Source organism: Plectropomus leopardus, chromosome 2 (assembly GCF_026936395.1).
Source record: "Plectropomus leopardus strain MGB_pleo_1.0 chromosome 2, ASM2693639v1, whole genome shotgun sequence".
NCBI lineage: Eukaryota > Metazoa > Chordata > Actinopteri > Perciformes > Serranidae > Plectropomus > Plectropomus leopardus.
The window spans coordinates 40034176-40055564 of NC_142177.1; the positions used below are offsets into that span (position 1 = coordinate 40034176).

Consider the following 21389-nt stretch of genomic DNA (forward strand, 5'->3'; position numbering starts at 1 on the left):
AACTTTCACTCCAAATCCAAATTTATAATCCTCTGTGATCAATTGAGATTATCGTTCTCAGGAATACTCCTCAAACACGTCAGGATGTAATCCTTTCAAAATAAAAGTAGATCAACAGCAGAGAAGTAGATTAGGGCTTCAACTAACGATTATATTTACCTGATAAATCTGACAGTTATTCACCCAGTTAACTGCTCGATCTTTAAAAAAAACTGCAACAAATGCCTGTTATTGAGCTTACAGTTATATAGGACCAAAGCTTTATTTGTTGGTTGTTGGGGATGGGGGGGGGGGTCAATAAGTAAACGTTTCTGTCTACTTATCGATGTATGAATGATCGCAGGAATATTAATCGATACAGTGGATGTATCGTTACACCCCTAGTAGACGAGGATCGGCTCCCTACATAGAAATGAACAGCTCATTTTAAGAAACGAAAGCACATGGATTTTTATTTTCAGCCAATTGTGCAACAAAAAAAAGCCATTTTATTATATTTCCATTTCTGCCAAATATCCTCCTAAATCCTGAGCGCTGGACCTTTAAATGAAGGTGAGTAAATAATCAGCAGTCTGTGTTTGTGTCGGATGTAAACGGTGTGAAGAAGCTGTCGGCTGTGTGTTTGCAGGTGAGTTCGTGGTCGGTGGAGGAGCTGCGGCTGCGTCTGGCCTCTCTGGACCCTCAGATGGAGCAGGAGATCGAGGAGATCCGTCAGCGCTACCAGACCAAGAGGCAGCCCATCCTCGACGCCATCGAGGCCAAAAAACGGCGGCAGCAGAACTTCTGAGAAGGAACTGCCGAGTTCTCACGGCAACAGGTGGATGTTTTTAATCTCTTTCTGTTCTCCGAGACGTTTGGAAAACTGCACAAAGACTTTCAACGATCAAACTGCCGAAGAAGAACTTCAAAAGAGCAGCTTGACAGAAAATTGATGACGTTTTATTTGATTTATGATCCATGTTCTCCTCAATCTGCCCGTCTGAGAGTCTTCAGGAACTTCTTTGTGTTTTTAAGAAACAAATCTTAATTTTTATTCCATCAGCGGCTCATCTGAACGTGAGTTTATTTCAGGCTTGTTACACAGTCGTCTCAAACCGCCGTGTTGAACTTTAAAACCCTTTTTCTCTTCAGGTTTAGTTTGTTTTACTCAACGGTACAAAATCATTTTAACTGCTGAGCGCTCGTCACAGGTACTCGCGTTTCCTCTCAGTGTCGCTGCTGAACTTCTCAGTGTTTACTATGAGAGTCTGTCGTCTACAAAACGTTCATCCATCTTCTCCAAAAGTTTGTCAAATACACAAAAAAATGCAAAAACTTTAGTTTGTTCCAGGACACAACGACCTCTTCTGTTTCAAAATCCTTTAAAAACTCTTTAAAGAATGAGACCAAACTCCGTGTTTGTTATCAGTCGAATGTTTTAAGCTAAACGGAAAAAAACGTCGACATGGTTTCCTCTGTGCTGAACATCTGCATTTATTATCTGTTCATACAGCAGCGAACACTTTGTGCATTTCCACAGGAGGAGTTATAGTTGTTTACAGGTATATTAATAATCACACGTACAGCCACATTATAATGTGTTATAAACCTTTTTAAATGCTTAAAGCAAAATAATACCTTCAAATATTCAGGTGTTCCTTTAATCTTTAGTTTTACATTACTGGATAATTTGGCCTCTTTATGTCCCCACATCGTCTCTTTTTGTTTGATTGGTGGTTATCTGATGGTTGCTTTGTTTAAAGGGATCACGAGCCAAAACAGTTCGTTAAAAATAGTCCGAATGAATGTGTGATATTCATCTCATGCTGGAGTTTAGATATTCTTACGGTTGAAAGTTTACGTAACAGCTGATAATTTAATCAGATGGAAACTTGACTTTGTTTGACCTTCAGTGTCCTTTTCAGTGTTTAAGTTTTTATTTTTAGTGTCCATCATCTATTTTTCTCCCTCTGTAAGCTAAAAACAAAGACCTGGCTCGACAGATTTATGGAATCGATTCAACAAAGCTTTTATTTCCAGCATTTATTAAGTTTGATTTGGCACCGAATAAGTTCACCCCTCCAAAAAGCTCTGAAGCTGGCGTCGAACCAGATCTGATTCACCTTCACTTCTAACATTCCTCAGAGCGACTCCGGAGCTCGTTTTCCTACATCCAGCACAAAAAAAACATTTATATTTTTCTACGTAGGTTTAGAGGTTAGAGGTCTGAGAGGGGACGAGTCGCAGAAATGAAAACCAGCTTCTCAGGTCGAAAAACTCCTCAGGGGTGTAAAATAATGACGTCTGGAGATCCTTCACACACGGAGTCTGTAAATACGAGCACCTCTGAGCTGCATCTGTACAATGTGACTCAATCTGAACAGCTGAAGCTTTCAGTCCCCAAAAATGAGACACTTTCATTTATTTCTATTTAAATATTAAGCATTTATCAACAAGTTAAAGTGAGCGTTTTTTTGGGGAGAAGCTCGTCAGCTGCAGACGAAATGCTGTTTAAACCTCCAGACTTCATCTTCGTGTGCAGGACTCTCGTGTTTCTGTGTAACATAACGACTCGTGAGCACAATTAACTCTTCATTTTCTCTTCTGTGTTACGAGCAAAACAAAAGGGATTTTTGTTTTGTTTTTTGCCTTATTTTGGAAGTTCTGCTGTTTTATTTCGAAACAGTGATCTAATATATGGTGCATTTGGTCAGGAAAAAATGTAACTTTTTTTTTAAATATTGCAGCTTAATTGTTGTAAAATTTGATGCACAAGCTGTTTGGTGCCGTCACTCTGCTGTTGGAAAAAAGTGACACATCAAACGTTTAGTCGTAATCACTGGATGATGAACAGAAATTAAACTGTTCCAATGTTTTAGGGTCAGTTTTAAAGGGACAGTTCACCCAAAAATCCAAACTACATGTGTTTCCTCTCACCTGCAGTGTTATTCATGAATCTAGATAGTTTTTGCTGTGACTCGGGTGCAGAGATGTCTGCCTTCGGCACTCGGCACTTGGGAGAGCACTCAGCTTGTGGTGCTCAAAGCGCCCAAAAAAGTAGATTAAAAATACTCAATAGCAATTTGTCTTTCCAGAAATCACGACCTAGGCACTCAAAATAATCCACGGACCTTGTTGTGAGCAATTTATGGAGCAGCCACAATAAGTTTTGGCATCAAAAATAAAATTTGGTGTTTAAAAATAAAACATTGGCACTGAAAAAAATTCCCTAAAAAATAAAACACAGGCATATTTTTTTATGATGATGATGATTATTATTTTGCATTCTGATGTATTTTTCAATGACAATCTTTTTTTCATGTACTTTTTTCGGTGGGTTTTTTCCCCTCACCAAATCTTTAAAAGAAAGTTATATCTTTAAAAGAAATGATGAAAATTCTGAAAAAAAAATTAGCAAAGAAGAAAAACCTGACGTTGTTTCATTTTTCATGTCAAAACTTGTTGCTATTCTAGCTCCATAAACATGCATCTACTCGTAGACGAGATGCTTGTGATTTTTTTTTATTTTTATTTTTTATTTTTATTGGGCTTTGAGCGCCACAAGCCAAGTGCCATCTAATTCAAACCAATTTCACCAAAATGATCTAGAATGATAAATAGCACGACAAGTAAAGAGGAGAAATGTTTGTTTGATTTTTGGGTCCCTTTGACATGAACCACTATGTTTTTTTCTTTTAAAATAACTTAAATGCGTTCTGTGATTTTCTTAACAGTTCTATATCAAACAAACTACTGCAGGTATTTGTAGGTTTGTTTAGAATGAAGAACAAGAATTATTACTGATCTGTGCTTAAAAATAATTAGTTGGAGGATGTTTTAGTTGTTCAAACACACGTGAGGCTCTAATTTATTTAGAAAGTTGAAATGTTTAAATGCTGCTGAAACATTCGGATTGTTTGGATGCATCTTTTCTCGGGCGTTACCACTTTTTAGGCTTTTTAATTTATTCATTTTCATAGTTATCTTCAGCAGCTCTAATATCACTTTTTCTTCTTTCTAGTCAGACCTGCAGATATTCTCAGATGTTTTACAAGAAGTGCTCTAATAAATTAGTGTTAGAGTAAGAATACAAACATGGTGACTGTAAAATTTTGGAATACAAACTGTTATTGGCTTCCATATAAAACTGTGAAGTGAGAGAAAAAAAGAAATAATAAAAATAGATAAAAAATAATTTTACAGTCATCAAGTTTCAGCTTCATCATCTCATCATGAAGCGAACTGAGTCAAACAGGTTTCACCGTCCGGTTTCTCTGCCTCTTCTTTGTGCACATTAATTTTATTTTCCAGGCTCGTAAAGATCTGCTGTTAACTCTTCCTCTCCTGTTTTTGCACACTTCCTGTTTGACGCCTGAAAAAGTTTCTGAAGTTTGTATTTTGCCTTAAAAGTATGCAGTGGAAGTCATGCATATGTTTGAGATCACTGATGTTTGGTTTGTGTATTTTATTTTGTTTGCTTGTCTCATAAAGAAAATGAATAAAACAAAGTTATAGCGCTCATGTCTGTTTTTACACCTTTACAGAACTTAAAAAAAAACAATAGTGCTGCAAATGTGTATTAATCCGCTGCTAAAAATAGTCCACAACAAATACACAGTTTCAAACAGTTTGTTTAACTATATTTTATGTTTTTCTTTTTCTTCTATAATTTGAAATGATTCATCTTCATCATATTCTTCATCAGTTCTGATTTGAGGAAGGAGCTCTCGGATGTTTAGACTCTAAAAGCTTCCTCTCGTCTCATCGGATCCTTCAAATCAAACTTTTGTTTCCTATCCTTCTTTCTCCTCGACGTTGTCTGCCAAAATAGCAGAGATGAATTTTTAATCAGCTGAAACCACAAATCTGATCCGCCTCTCCTTCAGTGAGACAGCAGCGCGCGCGCGCGCGTGTGTATGTGTGGTCACAGACGAGAAATAGCTTCCGTTTCAACAACAATTTAATCCCAAATTACCTTTGGGGTTTATCAGGACTGCTTATTTTTAATCTAATCAATGATATCAGACAAGTTTGTTGCTGCTCAGTCAGCAGAGCAGCGTCCACAGTTTTGGGGACTCTGCTGATACTGAATGCCGGTGTAACAGGTGGGATCCATTATCCTGTAAACAGACGGACGTTTCACAAAGTCATCCTGTAAATGAACTCTGTGGCTCGACGCCACGTCCGCAGGTCGTCCACAGGTCGTCCGCACCAACTCATCCTGCAGACAAAACTGAAACCGGTCCAGGTGTCTCCTAAAAAACCGAGAGCCAATAAAATACTGCTGATTAAGTCTGTTAATAGACTCACTATCTGACTTATATTTCCACCTTTCACTCTTTACAGCATGATGTTTGGTTCCTCTTTTCAGACTATCTTAAAAGAAAGTTACACTGTAGGTGATATTAGATTCTGATTTGTCTGTAGAATTTAGAAACAAACGCACCTGAACAAGTACTTGATATATTACTGTTTAAGTTAACAGATTCATGCTCCACAAAACCAAAGTCAATATTTTTTTCTTTTAAGCTGTATGTCAAATCATATATGGGTGTATACTTGATATGTAAATGACTCAAAACCTATTGAGACTCCGTCCATTTCCTTAATTATTCCACACTATATAGCTACACTTTTTTGTGTGGTAGTCCTTATAGTTGTCCTCTGGTGTGTCATTATTTCTATTGATAATATTTAATTCAGGGATTGCAGCCACTGTGTTGGAGATCCGCGCTGCCAGCCTGTGTGGGACATTCGCGCTTTCGGAGATCCGCGCTGCCAGCCGATGTGGTGGAGATCGGTATTGCCAGCTGCCGTTTCGGAGATCTTCGCTGTCAGAGATCCGCGCTGCCTGCTGCCCTTTCCGAGATCCACCCTGTGGAGATCTGCTCTGCTGAGATCTGCGCTGCCAGCCTCTGAGGGAGATCCGCACTGTCGGACATCTTTGCTGGCGACCAGCCCTGCCAGCTGCTCTGTATGTATGTCTGTCTGTCTGTCTCACTGCACTGCTGTCAGACAATCAGCTGTTTCATCTGTGACAAGGACACTTGGTTATCATTTCTCCAGTTGGGTGGTTGAGATAAACTCAAAACCAAGGCCATATTTTTTTCCTTTAACTCTTTTACTGCCATTGACGAGATTGCTTCCAGCCCGGTTATGTTGAAAGAATAAACTGAAATCTGATGTTTGATTACCTTCAACTCACAACAAGCAGAACATGTAAATATGCAGCGGTTACTTAGGGACTGTCCTGTAGCTGTGGTGCTTTCTGACATTTTGGGGAATGTTCCCCTCCTAGTTCCACTATAACTCAAACAGAATAACATTTTTGGCAGTATGTTTGTACAATTAAGGGAACATAACAAAATAAGAGGAAAAAGGCAAAAAAAATGTAAAAATGAAATTGATTTTGCTCTTGAAACAACTTTCTTTTCCAAAAATGAGATTTTCTCAGCTTTTTGTCCAACATGTCATTTTTTAAAACGAAAATGCACAAATTCAGATGTTGATAAAAAAGGAACAGAAGAAGCTAGAATAAAATATAAAATGAATATGAAGATCTGTTCTTTATCTTGATGTATATATTGTATATTCAAAACACAGGTCTTGAAAGATTAGTGAATATGACCAAAAATGCTGGCACTGGCTGGCAATTTAATAAATATACTCTGGAGGGGGAAGGGTTAAGCTGGACCATGATCATTTTTTCTAAACCTAGCAACAAATTTTTTTTTGCCTAAATCTTAAAAAAGTGGGTTTTTTTCGGCTGTGGCTCAGAGGCAGAGCGGGTCGTCCTCTAATTGAAGGGTCAGTGGTTTGATCCCACATGAAGTCTGAGTAAAATGTCTCCTTTTGTTGTGCTGCATGTGTAATTTACTGTAAGTGGACTACTAGTTTTCATCTATTACATATTCATGTAGTATATTGTATAGCTGTACTAGCTTGTATGACAAAAATATATAGACTAATATAGTAGAAAATTAGTTTTTGGGAGTTTGGGAAATTTGGCCCCCCGATGTCGACTCTCCGTGGTTATGGCGTTGGTCTCTGCATTAATGCTCTGACTGTCAAGCCAGTTGTCTTTCCTGCGTCGTCAAATTCTGACGCCTGGTTTCAGTGATTTCGGTGTCAGACACCGATGCCAAAAGCCTCCTTTTGTGACGGTCTGTTCACAATCTGAACTCGTCAAATATCTCTGCGCGGCTGGACGGCATCAGATGAAAACATGCTCAGACAGAACCAGTGGCGTTGTTATTATACGGCGCCGGATGGCCAGACGTCACCGTATTTGTCCATATGCAATGCACACAGGTGGCGTCACTTGAGAACGCAGCGTGATGGAACCGGTCACATGCGCATTAAACACAAACAAACATGAAAGCGTCAGGTAATAACACTGCCTGTCACAATGTAATATAAAGAGAGTGAGTGCAGTTATAGGGCGGACAGGTGGGGGCGTGAATAGTCCCACCCACAAACAACTGACTTTCCTGCGGGAGTCTGTAGTTCAGTTCCCGTGTTGACATGCTGCGTCCCCTACCACGTGCATTTGTGTCGTCCCATGCACTGCAACACATGGGACTGAAGTCGTCGAGGCCGTCAGTTTGAAACGCTGCCAGTAACAACGTAATATAAGGAGCCGGAAAGCCCCAATAAAGTGGGCTGGAAGGCTGATGGACGGGTCCAACAAACCCCAGACTTTCACCCAGGGGCCCACTGTTTGCTTCCTGTATAAATGATCTGTAAGTTTATTTTGAAAAATACTGTATGCATCTAAGGAGAAAAAATGCATTTATGTGAAAATAGACGCCCATTTTGCAATGCATTTATCAGGCGTAAATTGACACGCCGTTCCAGAACAAACTGACGCAGAAAGATACCTTAAAGCGTGATATGTAGACGTGAACGGCACTGACCGGATGAGAATGTGTTTGTCTGTCACATGCAAAACCTTTAACATCAGCGTGTTAGCATTTAATGTAAAACTCAGCATGTTTTTCCTTCATAGTGTTTGTGTAAATATTTCATCATTCTACGTCTGTTATAAAAGCACTTCTCACATTTATTATGATATTTTTTATTACTTTGCGTGCATGCTATATCACTTACTGATCAGTTCGTCATCATTCCTTAAGTCCATTTCAGTGATTCTTTACATCATGTTTTTAACACATCCAGTATCGTTGAGAACAAACCTCCAGTCTGAGACACTCGACATGCACCGACGAACACGAGAAAACAGAGCATCACGTCACAACAGTCTGATGGAAGACTTCAGTTTACAATACAGATCCTCAAACTTCAATTATAGAAGCATCTGATCAAACTTCTTGAGTCATTGATCGTCTTCAGTCAAGTCGTTTTGACGTCGGCCCTCCTGACACTTAACACGACGTTTGCGGGTCCTTAAATAAGATGAAAGTCAAGTTCATGATCAAGTCAGACTTCAAGATGGTTTTAACCCTCGGAAACCCGGATCAACAATAGTTTTCTTTTGCTGCATTTAGACGCCTTGAAATACGAGCAAATCGGTTTGATTTCTTTCAAAAACATGGGGGAAAGGCAATCAGGAATTTGGGAAGAAATGTCTCGCAAAAGTGAAAGAAATTACTATAATTTAAAAAAAAAAAACTAGGGGCAAAGGTCCAGAAAACTATAGTTTTATTAAGTATTATTATGTTACAGAAGAAAAGGTATATTTCTTTTTATTGTTTATTTATTTTTATAGTTTATTTGATAGGGACGATGCAAATCAACATAGTAAAACTTAAATCTGTTACAAGCTGTAGTAACTTATGTTTCTTCTGTAGAGGAATCATTTATTTATTTATTTATTTATTTATGCACTGTTTCCCAGGTCATTTCCTCGTTTATTTAAATTTTTTTCCCTTTTTAAATTTTTTTCTCACAACTTTTCACAAATTTCTTGCTCATTTTTGGGCCGCTTCTTTTTTAGTTGCTCATTGCCTTTTTTCCCCATGTTTTTGTTGAAGAAATCAAACCACTTTCCTCAGGTTTTAAAGGGTTAATGAGATCTGAAAACAGTTTAAATCTCCTGCAGCGCCTCACGGCTGATGCAGCTCCTTCCTCCTCAGTATGGACGTGTAGGACGGATGCTCCACGTAGCTGTAATTGATCACACCTCCTTCGTCCTCGTAATCTATATCGTCCCCCTCCATGTCGTCGGTGTCATCGTCGTCCAGACACCTGCTGTCCCCGTCCGACCCCTCTTCGTCCTCCTCCTCCTCGTCCTCCTCCGGCTCGTTCTCGCAGCTCATCCTCATCTTCCTGCGGTGGTTGTTCCTCACCGACGCCTCCAGGGCTTTCTGTCTGCGGTAGAAGTGGGAGAACTTGTTGAAGATGATGGTGATGGGCAGCGCCACCACCAGGGTGCCGCCCAGGATGCAGCCGCTGGCCGCCAGCTTCCCGGCCACCGTGACGGGCACCACGTCCCCGTAGCCCACCGTGGTCATGCTCACCGTCCCCCACCACCAGCAGGCCGGGATCGTGTCCAGACCCACGTCCTGGACCAACAGAGACAGACGGAGGGATGTTTTATGTTTATGAGTACAGATGAACTGAAAAAGGCCTTTAGATATTCATCTTCCAAAACTGAAACAAATCAAAAATGTAATGAGGAAAGAAACAAGGGAATGGAGATAAGAAAATAAGATTTTCGAAAAAAAATCTGCCAATTCTGAGCAATTTAGTAATAATTTAGTGGTTACCAAAAATCAGTCATTTATTAACAATTTCTTGGTAAACAAGAAGATTCTGGATTAATCTAATTTAATGTAATCAACTGTCTTTCTCTCCGTAGATGACCTGTATTTGTAATAAGAAATATTCACTTTTTATTTATTTTTTTTATTAAATAAATTGTCTTTTTCTCTGTAAATCCTTTGTACTTGTACTTAGAAATATTCACATCTTTAAAAAAATCAAATCAATTGTTTTTTTCTGTAAATTCTCTGTATTTGTTATTAGAAATATTCACATTTTAAAAAATTAATTAATTGTCTTTTTCTCTATAAAAGCACAGAGTGAGAGTTCACCTCTTCATATTCGGCGGTGTAAGCGATCCCAGAAAAGACGGACACTCCGACAGCCAGGTACAGCAGCAGGATGCCGACCTCACGGTAACTGTGCTGCAGAAACAATGTGGAGGAAAGATTGTTAAAAAAGCATTTACAAAATCTTCAAACTGTAACTTGAAAGTTGTACTTTAAACTATTACTTAAGTTTTATTAGTGGAAATCACTTAATTAAAAAAAGACGAACACTCTCTTCACATCCAGCAGCTATAAATGCTTTTTTAAAGCCTTTTGCTATAAATAAAGCAGATTATTGCCGAAACAGTAGCCACAGAATAAAAACTACGCCTCATAACGATACTTCTGAAGTAATTCTTCTTTTTGTTTCAGCAGAGATTTCAGTAGAGCAAACCTCCTCAAGAATCACAATCATAATGCATCAGTCACAATACGATATTATTGCACTCTCAAATGTTTTGCGATATACTGAATATTGTGATATCTTTGCAATTTATTAGTTTTTCAACTTCAAGTTAAAAGAAAACTTTGTCAGCATCTGTATTCTTGAAAAAGATAAAGACTTTAGTCTTTTTGTCTCACTTCAGTCACTTTTTATTACAGCAAAATGTATCTAGTTGACTGAAAAAGCAATTTTGGTCCCAGATTTCATTATTCTGGGCTACCTGAAGTTATATTTGCATGTGTAAAAACAGTAATTTGATTATTTGAATGATTTATCTTTTTACATTACAGCTCATGCACGCTGATGCTTCATACACAGATAATGCTCTCCTCCTCCTGCTGCTGCAGAGAACATGCTCTGATAGATGCGGCTGTAACATGAGCTGCTGCTCTGTAGTACTCTCCGATACTTTACGTCTCATGTCGAGATGTAATGAAGCGCAGGAGGAGCAGCTCTGTAGTCGACTGTGGTCTCGCCGTCTCTGCTGCTGGTCGCTTCACATGAGATCGTTCAGAATAATGACATTACATGAAACAACAACAAGTCTGAGTCAACTGATTCACTCTTAACAAACTTACATTAAGTGTTAATGCTGTCAGAGAGAAGTCCATTATATATATATATATATATATATATATATATATATATATATATATATATATATATATATAATGGCTGTTTTATGACAGCGTGATAAATTTTGCTTGTAAGAAGACTAATTGGATTATTTTATTAATATCTATTCTGACTTGTTTTTAATAATGGTGGTCTAAAGATTGGACCATGAAAGTTGCTTCATTGTCTTCTTAATGTTGCACAGTAGTTTGTTTTTACTTCACTCGGCTCCACTCTCGACAAAACAGGTATGTTGGCGTGACTACGCATCAGTGTGGACTTAAAATGCCGTTAGATTCAGGCGGATTTGTTGGTCTCCAGTGATTGGTCAGGGAAAATTAAATCCCCCATCCCGATGCCAGTCAGTCAAAGTTAAAGCAATTTAACTCTAACCGACTAAAAACGGAAAAGTCTTTGCATTAAAAAAATTTGTGTTCATATGATAATATTGTAAAAACTATCCTCAAAAACAACGGATCTGCAAAAACAGCCTAAACACTGTCGTATACATGCCAGGCCAGTAGGTTGTGGTGTAACTTTGTAATGACACACCATAGAAGAAGACCACGTGCATTCATGAAGTTCGGCCGTGACGTCGCCGTTCTCTCAAGATCGGCGCATTGTCACGACGACAGAAGGGGGTGGCATTTTTAAAACATTACACCCTAGAACCCAGTTTCAAAAGTTTGCGTTTTCAGGCCCCCAAACGCTGCTGCTGAGTGAACAAAAGGTCACAACAAAAGTTTGAACGTTTTGTGCATGTAAACTGCCCCTCAGAGGAGGATTGAAAAAAAGTGTCACAAGTTTACAATTCTGTCTGATATCAGGAGACAAACTTCCGAAACACTTCCTGTCCCTAAAGCCCGAACCACGTCCTCAAAAAGAAAAAGCACAGGAACAGTTTTCACCTACATCTGCTCACATCCGTCAGCCGTCATCTGAGGCAGAAAGGTCAACAGAGCAGAACGTCACAGAGAAAAGAAGACTCAGTCGCATTGTTTTGATTCATCCTGAGAGGTTTCTACGGACGGTTTAATGTCACCGTGACTCAGAAAGTCAAATGTTGCGTAACATTGTCGTGACTCACCCGAAGCGTCGCTCCCAGTGACCGCAGTCCAGTCGAGTGACGGGCCAACTTCAAAACCCTGAAGATCCTCATTAACCTGAACACCTGAAGAGACATGAAATCATACATTTAATTTAAGAATTTTTGATTTAAAGGTCATGTACGTACATTTAATCTGCAATCACAAATGTTTAAAACCTGTATGAGTCGTCCCAGATCTCCCAGTTCAGACTCGGACCCCACAGTCAGGTCAAACAGCAGTGTGATGTAGATGGGAGCCACGGACACCATGTCGATGATATTCAGCGGGTGATGAAAGAACTTCCTCCTGTTCGGTGCGAGCAGCAGCCGCGTCACCACCTCAAACAGACAAAAACGATAATCAGCATTTACTCTGTTTTCACTGACATCTTTGTCACCAGTATCACCACACTTATCTCCTCACCTCGAAGGTGAACCAGCAGGTGCAGAACACCTCCAGAGTCTGCATGGTCGGGTCCTCCATCAGCTTCCCCTCATCGTCAAACAACTGAGAGAAAAAAAGAGAAAGACGAGTGACCTCATTTCCCTTTTGTCAGCAAATACGGCAGGCGTTGTGCTTTACAATAATGTTGTTATTTTTGTAGATTTTTGTTGTTAATGTTTGAGGAGTTATGCAAGATAATCAGAGAAAAAATAGAGACATCTTACGCTCTATCATCTCTACTCATTTCTGCACCTTGATTTTTATTATAGTGAATTAGCAGCTCATATTTGCGGTGCACACGTGGATGTACGGACAACTATCACTGGATTACTTTACGATGTGTAGATGAACTGTGGTAAACTTCCCCCCATCTCACCGCTGCCTAAATCTCCCTCCGCAGTGGAAATCCAGAGTAAAACAGGGTGAAACTGATCAAATATAAACCACGATGCTGTTACTGTTTTACCTGTTTCTCTCCTGAAATGTTTAACTAAAGTTATTTGCTATTACCGTTTATTGTGATATAACATCGTTTCTTTTTCACCATTGTTTCTCACTTATGAGTTTGCATTGTGCCACCCACCAGCGGGGGTGTTTATTGGTCTGGTGTGGCGCAGTGCATTCTGGTAGTTGTAGGTTTTCCAACTCTTGAGCAAAAAACTTTCTCTGTTTTCTCTGATCATGTAGCACTAATTCAAAAGTATTTGCACCTCTTTACTGCACAGACAGCACAGTTTTTTTTTAAAAGGCCATCTTCCCAACAGTGAAATACTTATTTAAAAACTCACTAATTCTCAGACAAAATCTGCAGTTATAAGGGCTGCCTTTTTTCTGTGGTTTCTACGTGGATTTATGGACAATGGAGGTATAGAGATATCCTTGGAGAGCTCAAGTCATACTGAATCTCAAAATGCGTGGCTCATATCTGTGTTCAAATTTCACTGAGTTATGACTCCAAATATGTGCCAAACTAAAATCCTCTGTAGCTTCACTTCTCCAGCTCTCCGTGCCGACCTGATACTCGGGGATGCTGTTGATGCACATGGTGGCGATGGACGTGAGCACCACCCCGATGGACACCAGACTGAAGAGCTTGCTGGGGATGGAGTACCCCGGGTTCTCCAGCGTCAGCCACAAACACTTCCGGATGTTCCCGTAACGCACCTCCTGGAAGTGCTGCATGTCTCTGCGAGGACGGAGGACGAATGAGTGTGAACGGAGGGATGTGCTGCTTCATTAATCCTTAGCTCACAGACTCCAAAGTCCCAAAGTTACCTGTTTAAGTCCGATATCTCGTCCACAGATGTGTCGATGCTGCTGACGTCGCTCTCGTCGTCCCAGCTGCGATGGCGGCTGCTCTCCAGCTTGCGGTCGTGGTAACGGTAACTGCAGCACGTGTCCAGGAAGAACTCGTTGATGCCCCAGTACTCGATCTCCTGACTGTGCGGGAAACACGAAATCGAGGTAACTCAAACACAACTCGCAGTCTAACAAGGCTTTTAAAAATGAGTGAAAACAGAAAATGACAGTTGGACAATCCCACCAAACTCCACCAAAATCTGTCAAAATATTGAAGAGGAAATGTTTTAATTTCCTCTTTTAAAGCTCATTTTAGATATCTCAAGTTCATCGTTCATCGTTTTTTTTCATCGTGAGTTCATAGTTTTCGAGTTGGGAAGTAACATTTCCGATTTCACTGTGTTAATGTGCTTTGAGGTCGTAAAGTGGGAAAAATATGGAAGTTAAAAAACAGATGGGTTTCATTTTAATGCCTTTAAACAAGAGGTTGATAGCTGTTTCCAGTTTATTTATATTTTTATATAATATATATATATATATATATATATATATATTATATTTTATACATTATATATCTTATTTTTATATGTTTTTATATTGAATCTAGGTCACTCTACATGTCATCAAAAATTGATATTTAATCTGTTAATTAATAAAAAAGTTGCCATTGACCAAACATTGACTTTTGCCCGCCATATTTATGCATTTATGACGCAGTGTCAGAAACGCGTGTAATAAAATAATGTTATCAGTGTTAGTTTACTCGTCTGGCTGCTTTAAAGATAAAGGTTGGTTGCTTATAGATGCTAATAGATGCAGATTCTAAAATTTGCAGCAACTTAAAGGAAGTAATAGCTTCTAGGAACAAAACAACAAAATATATAATTTTTTTCCCATCAACTGTTTCTATGCTTTTCGCCATTTCTGCTGCCCTGAAACGTCACGCAAATGTCCCACCTCTGCAACTGAAATTTTCCACTCGTAATTTTGACTTTTGAGGGTCGTTCATGTGCTTGTAATTCGTAAATAGGAAATTTCTGTTGAGCATGTGAAGGCAGCGTGTGACACAAGAGGAGGAAGTTCAAGAGAGACCTGAAGGAGAAGACGCACAGCTCCTCCATGATGTGAAGTTTGCCCGTCTGGTAAAAGTGGAGGACGTACGGGAAGAGGCCAGGATTCCTATCAAAATAAAACTCCTTCTGCTGCACGTCATAGTCATCACACACCTGCAGGAAGGAGGAGCAGAAGGTGGAAATGATAAAAAAAAACAAAAACATTGAGATAAATCAAATCAAAATTAAATAAGTTTATCACCTCAGCTCAACCAGTTGACCCACCTGCAGGATGTCCTCCTCTGAATCACACGCCAGCAGTTTTCCCAGTCTGGTGTCTGGGAATTTCTTCAGCGTGCTGGAGCAGAGACTCCTCTTCAGACCTCCAACGTTCACGTGGACGAGACCCTCATCAGAGTCCTGGTGGACCCAGCTGGGCCGACTCTTCTTCACCATGGTTACCTGGTCAAGACACAACAGAGATGAGTATGAATATGCATCTACTTTTGATCTACCATTGCTCCATCTCAAAAATGCAGTGCAATTTTAAAAAGCAGTGGGGCATAGCAAAGGTATGGAGAGTTTGGGATTCATGGTCCTACATGTTAAATTACACTGCCACAACATTATTTTTCTATTATTCAAACATTCAAAAACTCTGTTAAAAGTTCGCTGGCACATGTGGAGGGAGAGATGAAATATTGGGAGAAAATGAAGAAACGCACGTGATGGTGAACAAAATGTCAGAAATTAAATTTGCCATTTATTTATTTGACGCTAATTTGCTATAGATGTCATTCCAACTGTTGTTTCAGAATAAGTTGATTCATTTCATTAAACAACACAATCACTTTTGTGAAGATTTTTCTAATTCCATGACTTCTCCAAGCCCTGGAAAACCAGAATGCAAAATTCCATGACTTTTCCAGGTTTTCCTTGACTGTGGGAACCCTTTGTGGACTAAATGTCAGCTTGCAAAGTTTTGGTTTCAAACTTGCTTCTCCAACGCTGATATTGACAAATAAATAGAAAACACCGGCGTTATCCTTTTACCACAGATTTAAAGTATCTGGCTTTGAACTTTGGAACAAATATTTTGAATGGAAAGTTTCTGGACGTGATTCAGACATCGGCTTCTCTCTTCTCTTCATCTGTCTGAGTCAGCATCACCAAAACACTCACAGCGACTCTCTGGCAAGGAGGAGGCTTTAGTTTTATTTCTGCTCTGGATGTTTGAGCTCCTCTTTTGTGATGTCAGCACTCTAATTTCATCCACTCGGCTAAATGCACTTCTAAGAGCAGACACTAATTGATGTACCAGACATTATAATGTTAACTACAAACACAGTGCGCACTGGTGGAGAGCCAAAAGGCTTTTACTGGATTTTAGATCTTTGCAGGCTGAATATAAAGTCCACGTTTGGGTGTTTTCTACAGAGAAATCCATAATACAAATAGATTAACCCTTTGAAACTCGGATCAGCATCACTTTTTTGTGCTATGTAAGTATTTAAACCTTAAAAACCTGATATTTTTAAACATGGAAAAAAGGCAACTTGGCAAGTTATTTATTCACCAAATTGCAAAAAAAAGTTAAAACCTGAGCAAATTTGCTGGATATCTTCAAAAAAACACAGGAAGAAGACAACTTAAGTAGAAATGAAAAATTAGCAGGAAATTTGTTAGAAAATCCAAAACGTTTACCTGAAAATTAGCAAAAAATAATAACAAAAAAAAACAAAACAAAAATAACAAAATATAACAAGGGAGGAAAGCAAAGAAATAACAAACAAACAAAAAAAGAAATGACCTGAAAAAAGTTCCTGAAAACTAGGTTTTGTGACATAATATTAAATATTCAATAATTATAATCATGACTATGGTTTTGTCAACATTTTATCACAGCTTTTTAATAATAATTCCCTAAATCTTCTAATTTCTTTCAATTTGTGGATATTTCTTGCCAACTTGCTCAATGTTTGTTCCCCATATTTTCAAAACAAATCAAAATAATGTGCTCAGGGTTCAGAGATTTTCATACTTGAAAAAAGTACCTGAATGTAGCACAAGAAAGCTGATGTCAATCCAGGTTTTAAAAGGTTAATTTTAAAAATTATTATTATTTTAAATGCTAGGAAAAATGTCCAGAAAACAATATTCATGATTATTTTTAAATCACGCATTTAAATTATTTTCCAATTTTAAATTATTTTTTAAATGTAATTTCCTTGTCTTTTTCCCCTGTTTTAAAATTTTTTGTACTACTTTTTAGGAGGTTTTTTTGGACTTTTTTTTTTAATTTCTTGCAAACTTTCAGGTCTTAAATAGTTTAAGTGAAAGTGCTGCTAAAAAAACACAAAAAAACACTTGAGTCATGATTTACTTTTCAACATTAACGATGGTTTCAAGCAATGTGTCTTCAAGTGATTTAGTTAAACACACACACACACACACACACACACACACACACACACACAGATGCAGCCAAAACAGAAACTAACTCCCACGCATGCTCATCTACTGAGCTTTCCGTACAAACACCCACATTGCACAATAAATCACAGTAAAATCAAATAAATAAAGCTCACATCAAACTCTAAAACTGTGAAAAGTATCATGTGAAGTTTTTAGTCTCAAATGTTCCCACTGTTGCCTAATATATATATATATATATATATATATATATATATATATATATATATATATATATATATATATATATATATATATATATATTATTTTATTTTTTTATTTATTTATTTATTTTTTGCAGTATAATGTTATAATTAGTACCAGGAAATATTATTCAGATGGATGCCAAAATTATATTGCTTAGCAACAAGTGGAGTTTCAGAGCATGAGGGTGAAATCTGGAACATGATTTTTTATATTTTAGTTTCTTTATTTTTGATCAGAGTGAGGCCTCCTGGTGCAGAGACGCTGATCCGCTCCGTCAGGACGGAGAGGATCCATCCATTTGGAGGCAGCAGTAAGTGCCCCGCTGCAGGTAAAGTGTAGCTGTAATGTCATGTAATAATGTTACAGAGTAATTGCAGAGTGTAGGAAATGGGCCGAGGAATCACAGACAGGTGTTAACCTGATGCCGACTTAATGGTGTTTTAACCAGCGCAGTCTGACTTCATCTGTCTCTGAATCTTTCACTCGGCTGGTCTTTAATCTGGTTTCTCTCTCCTCAGTGATTCATGGACACGTGAAGTGCATGCAGTTAACCGTGGCAGCCGAAATCTGTCTTCATGGAGGTGTGTGTGTGCATGTGGGAAGCATGTTAGTTTATAAATGCCATTAGGGGAAAGTAACTAAGTTGATTAAATCAAGCGCTGTATTTAAGTCCAAAGCAGACCTACTTTACTAGAGTTTTTCCAATTTCTGCTACTTTATACTTTATACTACTACCATATTTCTTTGTACGTATACTTATTTAAAGATCAGTGTTTTGATAGTAAAATTCATTATTAACTATTAAAATATGATACAGTGTTACAAACTGAACAAACCAACAGTAAATGTCTATCTCAGTAATGATTCTCCAATAACATTACTGTCTGACAGGGTTCATAATGAGCAGTTCGACTTCTGTAGAACACATTTCGTTTGCTGATGTCTGTGTGCCTCGACTGAAGTAAAACCATAAATGCAGGACTCGTAACGGAGAAATTCCTATAAATATAAAGTGCTACTTAAAAAAAACAAAACAAAACTGCTAAAACAGATATTTTTGATGACTTGTTTTTCCCTCCCCCCTCCTTCACAAAGACATGCAAACCCCCCACGCCTGCAATGAAGCAGGAAGACACCCAGATTTGTGTTTGTGGTTATTTTGCTTAATTTTGTCCATTTTTGTCTCTTTGTGGTCGTTTTGCATCAGTTTGTGTTTGTTTTACTTCTACTTCAGGTTGTTTTTGCACAACTTTCTTCTCATTTTTCACCTTAGTAGTTGGTTTGTGTGTCTTTGAGCTCTCTTTGGGTATTTTTGTGGTCGTTTTGCATTCATTTGTAGCCATTTTTCACGTCTTCATCATTTCAAGTTCAAGTTTTCACTTCTTTGTTGTCGTTTTATGTCCATTTGTGGTTGTTTTGTTTGTCTTCGTGGTCTTTTTATGTTCCATATTTGGCTGTTTTATATTCACTTGTGGTTGTTTTCACGTTACTTTGTAGTACTTTTTTTTCCATGTGATGATGTTTTATGTGCGTTTGTAGTTATTTTACATCTACTTGTGGTTTTGTATCACTTTGAACACATTTTTCTCCTCTTTGTTTTGTGTATATTTATAGTTGTTTTTGCGTCAGTTCAGAGTTGTTTTTTTGCCTTTTCAAAGTTGTTTTTTGCATCTTTGTGTTCATTTTGTATCTCCGTGTTCGTTTTGTGTCTCTTCATGGTTGTTTTGCATCACTTTGTAATCGCTTTTTTTTTCAACTCTCTCGATGGTTGTTTTGGAACATGGTGTAGTTTTTCATCTCTTTTATTAGTTCTTTTGTGTCTCTGTAGTTGTTTTGTGTCTCTGTGTTGTTGTTTTGTGTCTCTGTGTTGTTGTTTTGTGTCTCTGTGTTGTTGTTTTGTGTATCTTTATGGTTGTTTTGCACCACTCTGGAGTTGTTTTTTGCCTCTTTGTCGTGTCATGACCATTTGTGGTTGTTTTGTGAATCTTTGTGGTCTTTTTTGTGTCCATTTTTGAAACATTTAACGTCTACATGTGGTTGTTTTGCAACATTTTGTGTTTAGTTGTTTTGTGTATTTTGTGGTTATTTTGTGTATCTTAGTGGTTGTTTTGCATCCATTTGTGTGGTTATTCTTTGTCTCTTGGTTGTTTGGGATTTTTTATGAGTTTGCACTTCTTTTTCATATCTTTGTGGTTGTTTTGTGTTCATTTCTTTTTTCTTTTTTTTAAAATCTACTTTTCATATTGCATCACTTTGTAGTCTTTTTGAAGTTTCTTTGTGTAACCTATCAATTTGGTCATTAATGTATCTTTGTGGTTGCTTTGCATCACTTTGATATGGATTAAACTACTCGCTAGTAAAGTCAATAAATTGCGAGCCACCATTAGCTGCAGCATCACAGTGTTTGATAAGTGAATGCATAAATAATTAAAATCCAAATAATACAATATAATTCTAAGACCAGTCATTCTGCAGATAATGAAACTGAAAAATGTCTACAATATAATAGTGCTTAGATTGAATCTAAACCTAAACCTGAAAATACTGCTGTTGATAACCTGTATTATAATATTAAGTATGCGTCCTTAATGGCCAGAAAATTTGAATAATGTGTGAAATTCTGAGTTTTATGACAACAAAAATGTTGGCAAAGGGGTTCTTTGTACAAGCACAAAACGAAGAGAGGGTAAATAACAGTGGGACAGCGTGACTCTCTCTCTCTTTCTGTGTCTATAATTACATGAGGGGCCCATGCTGAGCTCTCAGGGGAGCTGCCATGCTGCACATACAGAAATAAAGCTGATCTATAATTCAGCACAGGGAAGCGCTGCGGCTTGAAATCACAGCTGTGGAAAAATGCACCTCCAAACTCCTTCAAACACAATGAAGTGAAACAACAACTTCATATAAGAGATACAACATAAAGCACAGTAAACTGGTGCCAATAGGAGCTGCAAAAACAAAAAAAAAATCAATAAAACTACATGTTATCATATGGGGTTGCAATCAGTAGCTATTATATCTTTAATTGATACTTACCTGTGAGCTTGGTCACGACACTCTTTCATCCTCGGATCAGCATCCTCCTCAGATGTCACACTCACCCCATGCTGCGTTTATAAGTTTTATACTTTCACGCGTAAAAAGGACCAAACATGTCGCACACAAATTGTCTAATGTTGAGAAAAAACAGCGAGATTTTTCTTCTAAAACTCCTCCATGACCATCGTCCTTCAGCCTGTAACATCAAACTGTTGAGAAGAGATAAGAGAGTCTGCTGTGGGCGCGCACGTTTCCTCCATCTGAGCCGCTGTTGGTCCGTCTCCCCTCAGGGGGAGTCTTCGGCTTTTTCCGTCACACTCCGGAACACGTTCGCCTCTCCGAACTTAGCTCCGAACTTTGAATACTTTTAATATACTGCACCTGCGCGGAGCTGTTTTATGGTGTGTTTGTGGCACTCGGTGGTTAATTTAGTTTAATTATATTTCCAGACGTTATTTTCCACAGAGACTCAGCTGTAATAATAAATCTTAAACTGCCTCGTGGTTTAAAGGAGTTTATATTTCCTGTGGCATCACATCACTGTAATATTCCTGCTATCTCACATCTGGGATTTTAGGGATGTGTGTGATGAAATTTCGTGAAATCTCAGGCGTCATTAAATGAACCCACTTTTATATATTTTTTTAATTACTGCAATATGCATCCAACATCCATAGAGACATGCTGCACTGCA

General features: G+C 38.2%; 2 protein-coding genes across 2 annotated transcripts in view; one reads left to right on the forward strand and one right to left on the reverse strand.

Moving 5' to 3' along the window:
- The window catches only part of LOC121937873 (serine/threonine-protein kinase 4-like), a 40460-nt gene extending 35964 nt beyond the window's left edge, over window positions 1-4496 (forward strand). Inside the window, exon 11 of the mRNA XM_088070731.1 lies at window positions 629-4496. Within this exon, the coding sequence (XP_087926857.1) occupies window positions 629-787 (159 nt within the window). The 3' untranslated portion in view covers window positions 788-4496. The remainder of the gene's footprint in view (window positions 1-628) is intronic.
- A 3538-nt stretch (window positions 4497-8034) lies between these two features.
- On the reverse strand, window positions 8035-20942 carry LOC121951617 (delayed-rectifier potassium channel regulatory subunit KCNS2). Its single transcript, XM_042498007.2, has 10 exons — window positions 20693-20942; window positions 15260-15436; window positions 15015-15148; window positions 13899-14063; window positions 13638-13809; window positions 12603-12686; window positions 12356-12517; window positions 12179-12262; window positions 10035-10127; window positions 8035-9503 (listed from the first exon to the last, which is right to left on the reverse strand). The coding sequence occupies exons 2-10, from the start codon at window positions 15428-15430 to the stop codon at window positions 9045-9047; spliced, it is 1524 nt and encodes a 507-aa protein (XP_042353941.1). The 5' UTR covers window positions 15431-15436; window positions 20693-20942; the 3' UTR covers window positions 8035-9044.
- Window positions 20943-21389: the final 447 nt, after the last annotated feature.

Excerpts from the sequence above, each read along its gene's own strand:
- LOC121951617 (XM_042498007.2), bottom strand. The coding sequence starts at position 15,430 with ATGGTGAAGAAGAGTCGGCCCAGCTGGGTCCACCAGGACTCTGATGAG. Across the intron at positions 12,263-12,355 it reads ATCTGGGACGACTCATACAG|GTGTTCAGGTTAATGAGGAT; the intron begins GTTTTAAACATT and ends ATGTCTCTTCAG. Across the intron at positions 10,128-12,178 it reads CACTGGGAGCGACGCTTCGG|CACAGTTACCGTGAGGTCGG; the intron begins GTGAGTCACGAC and ends TTGTTTCTGCAG.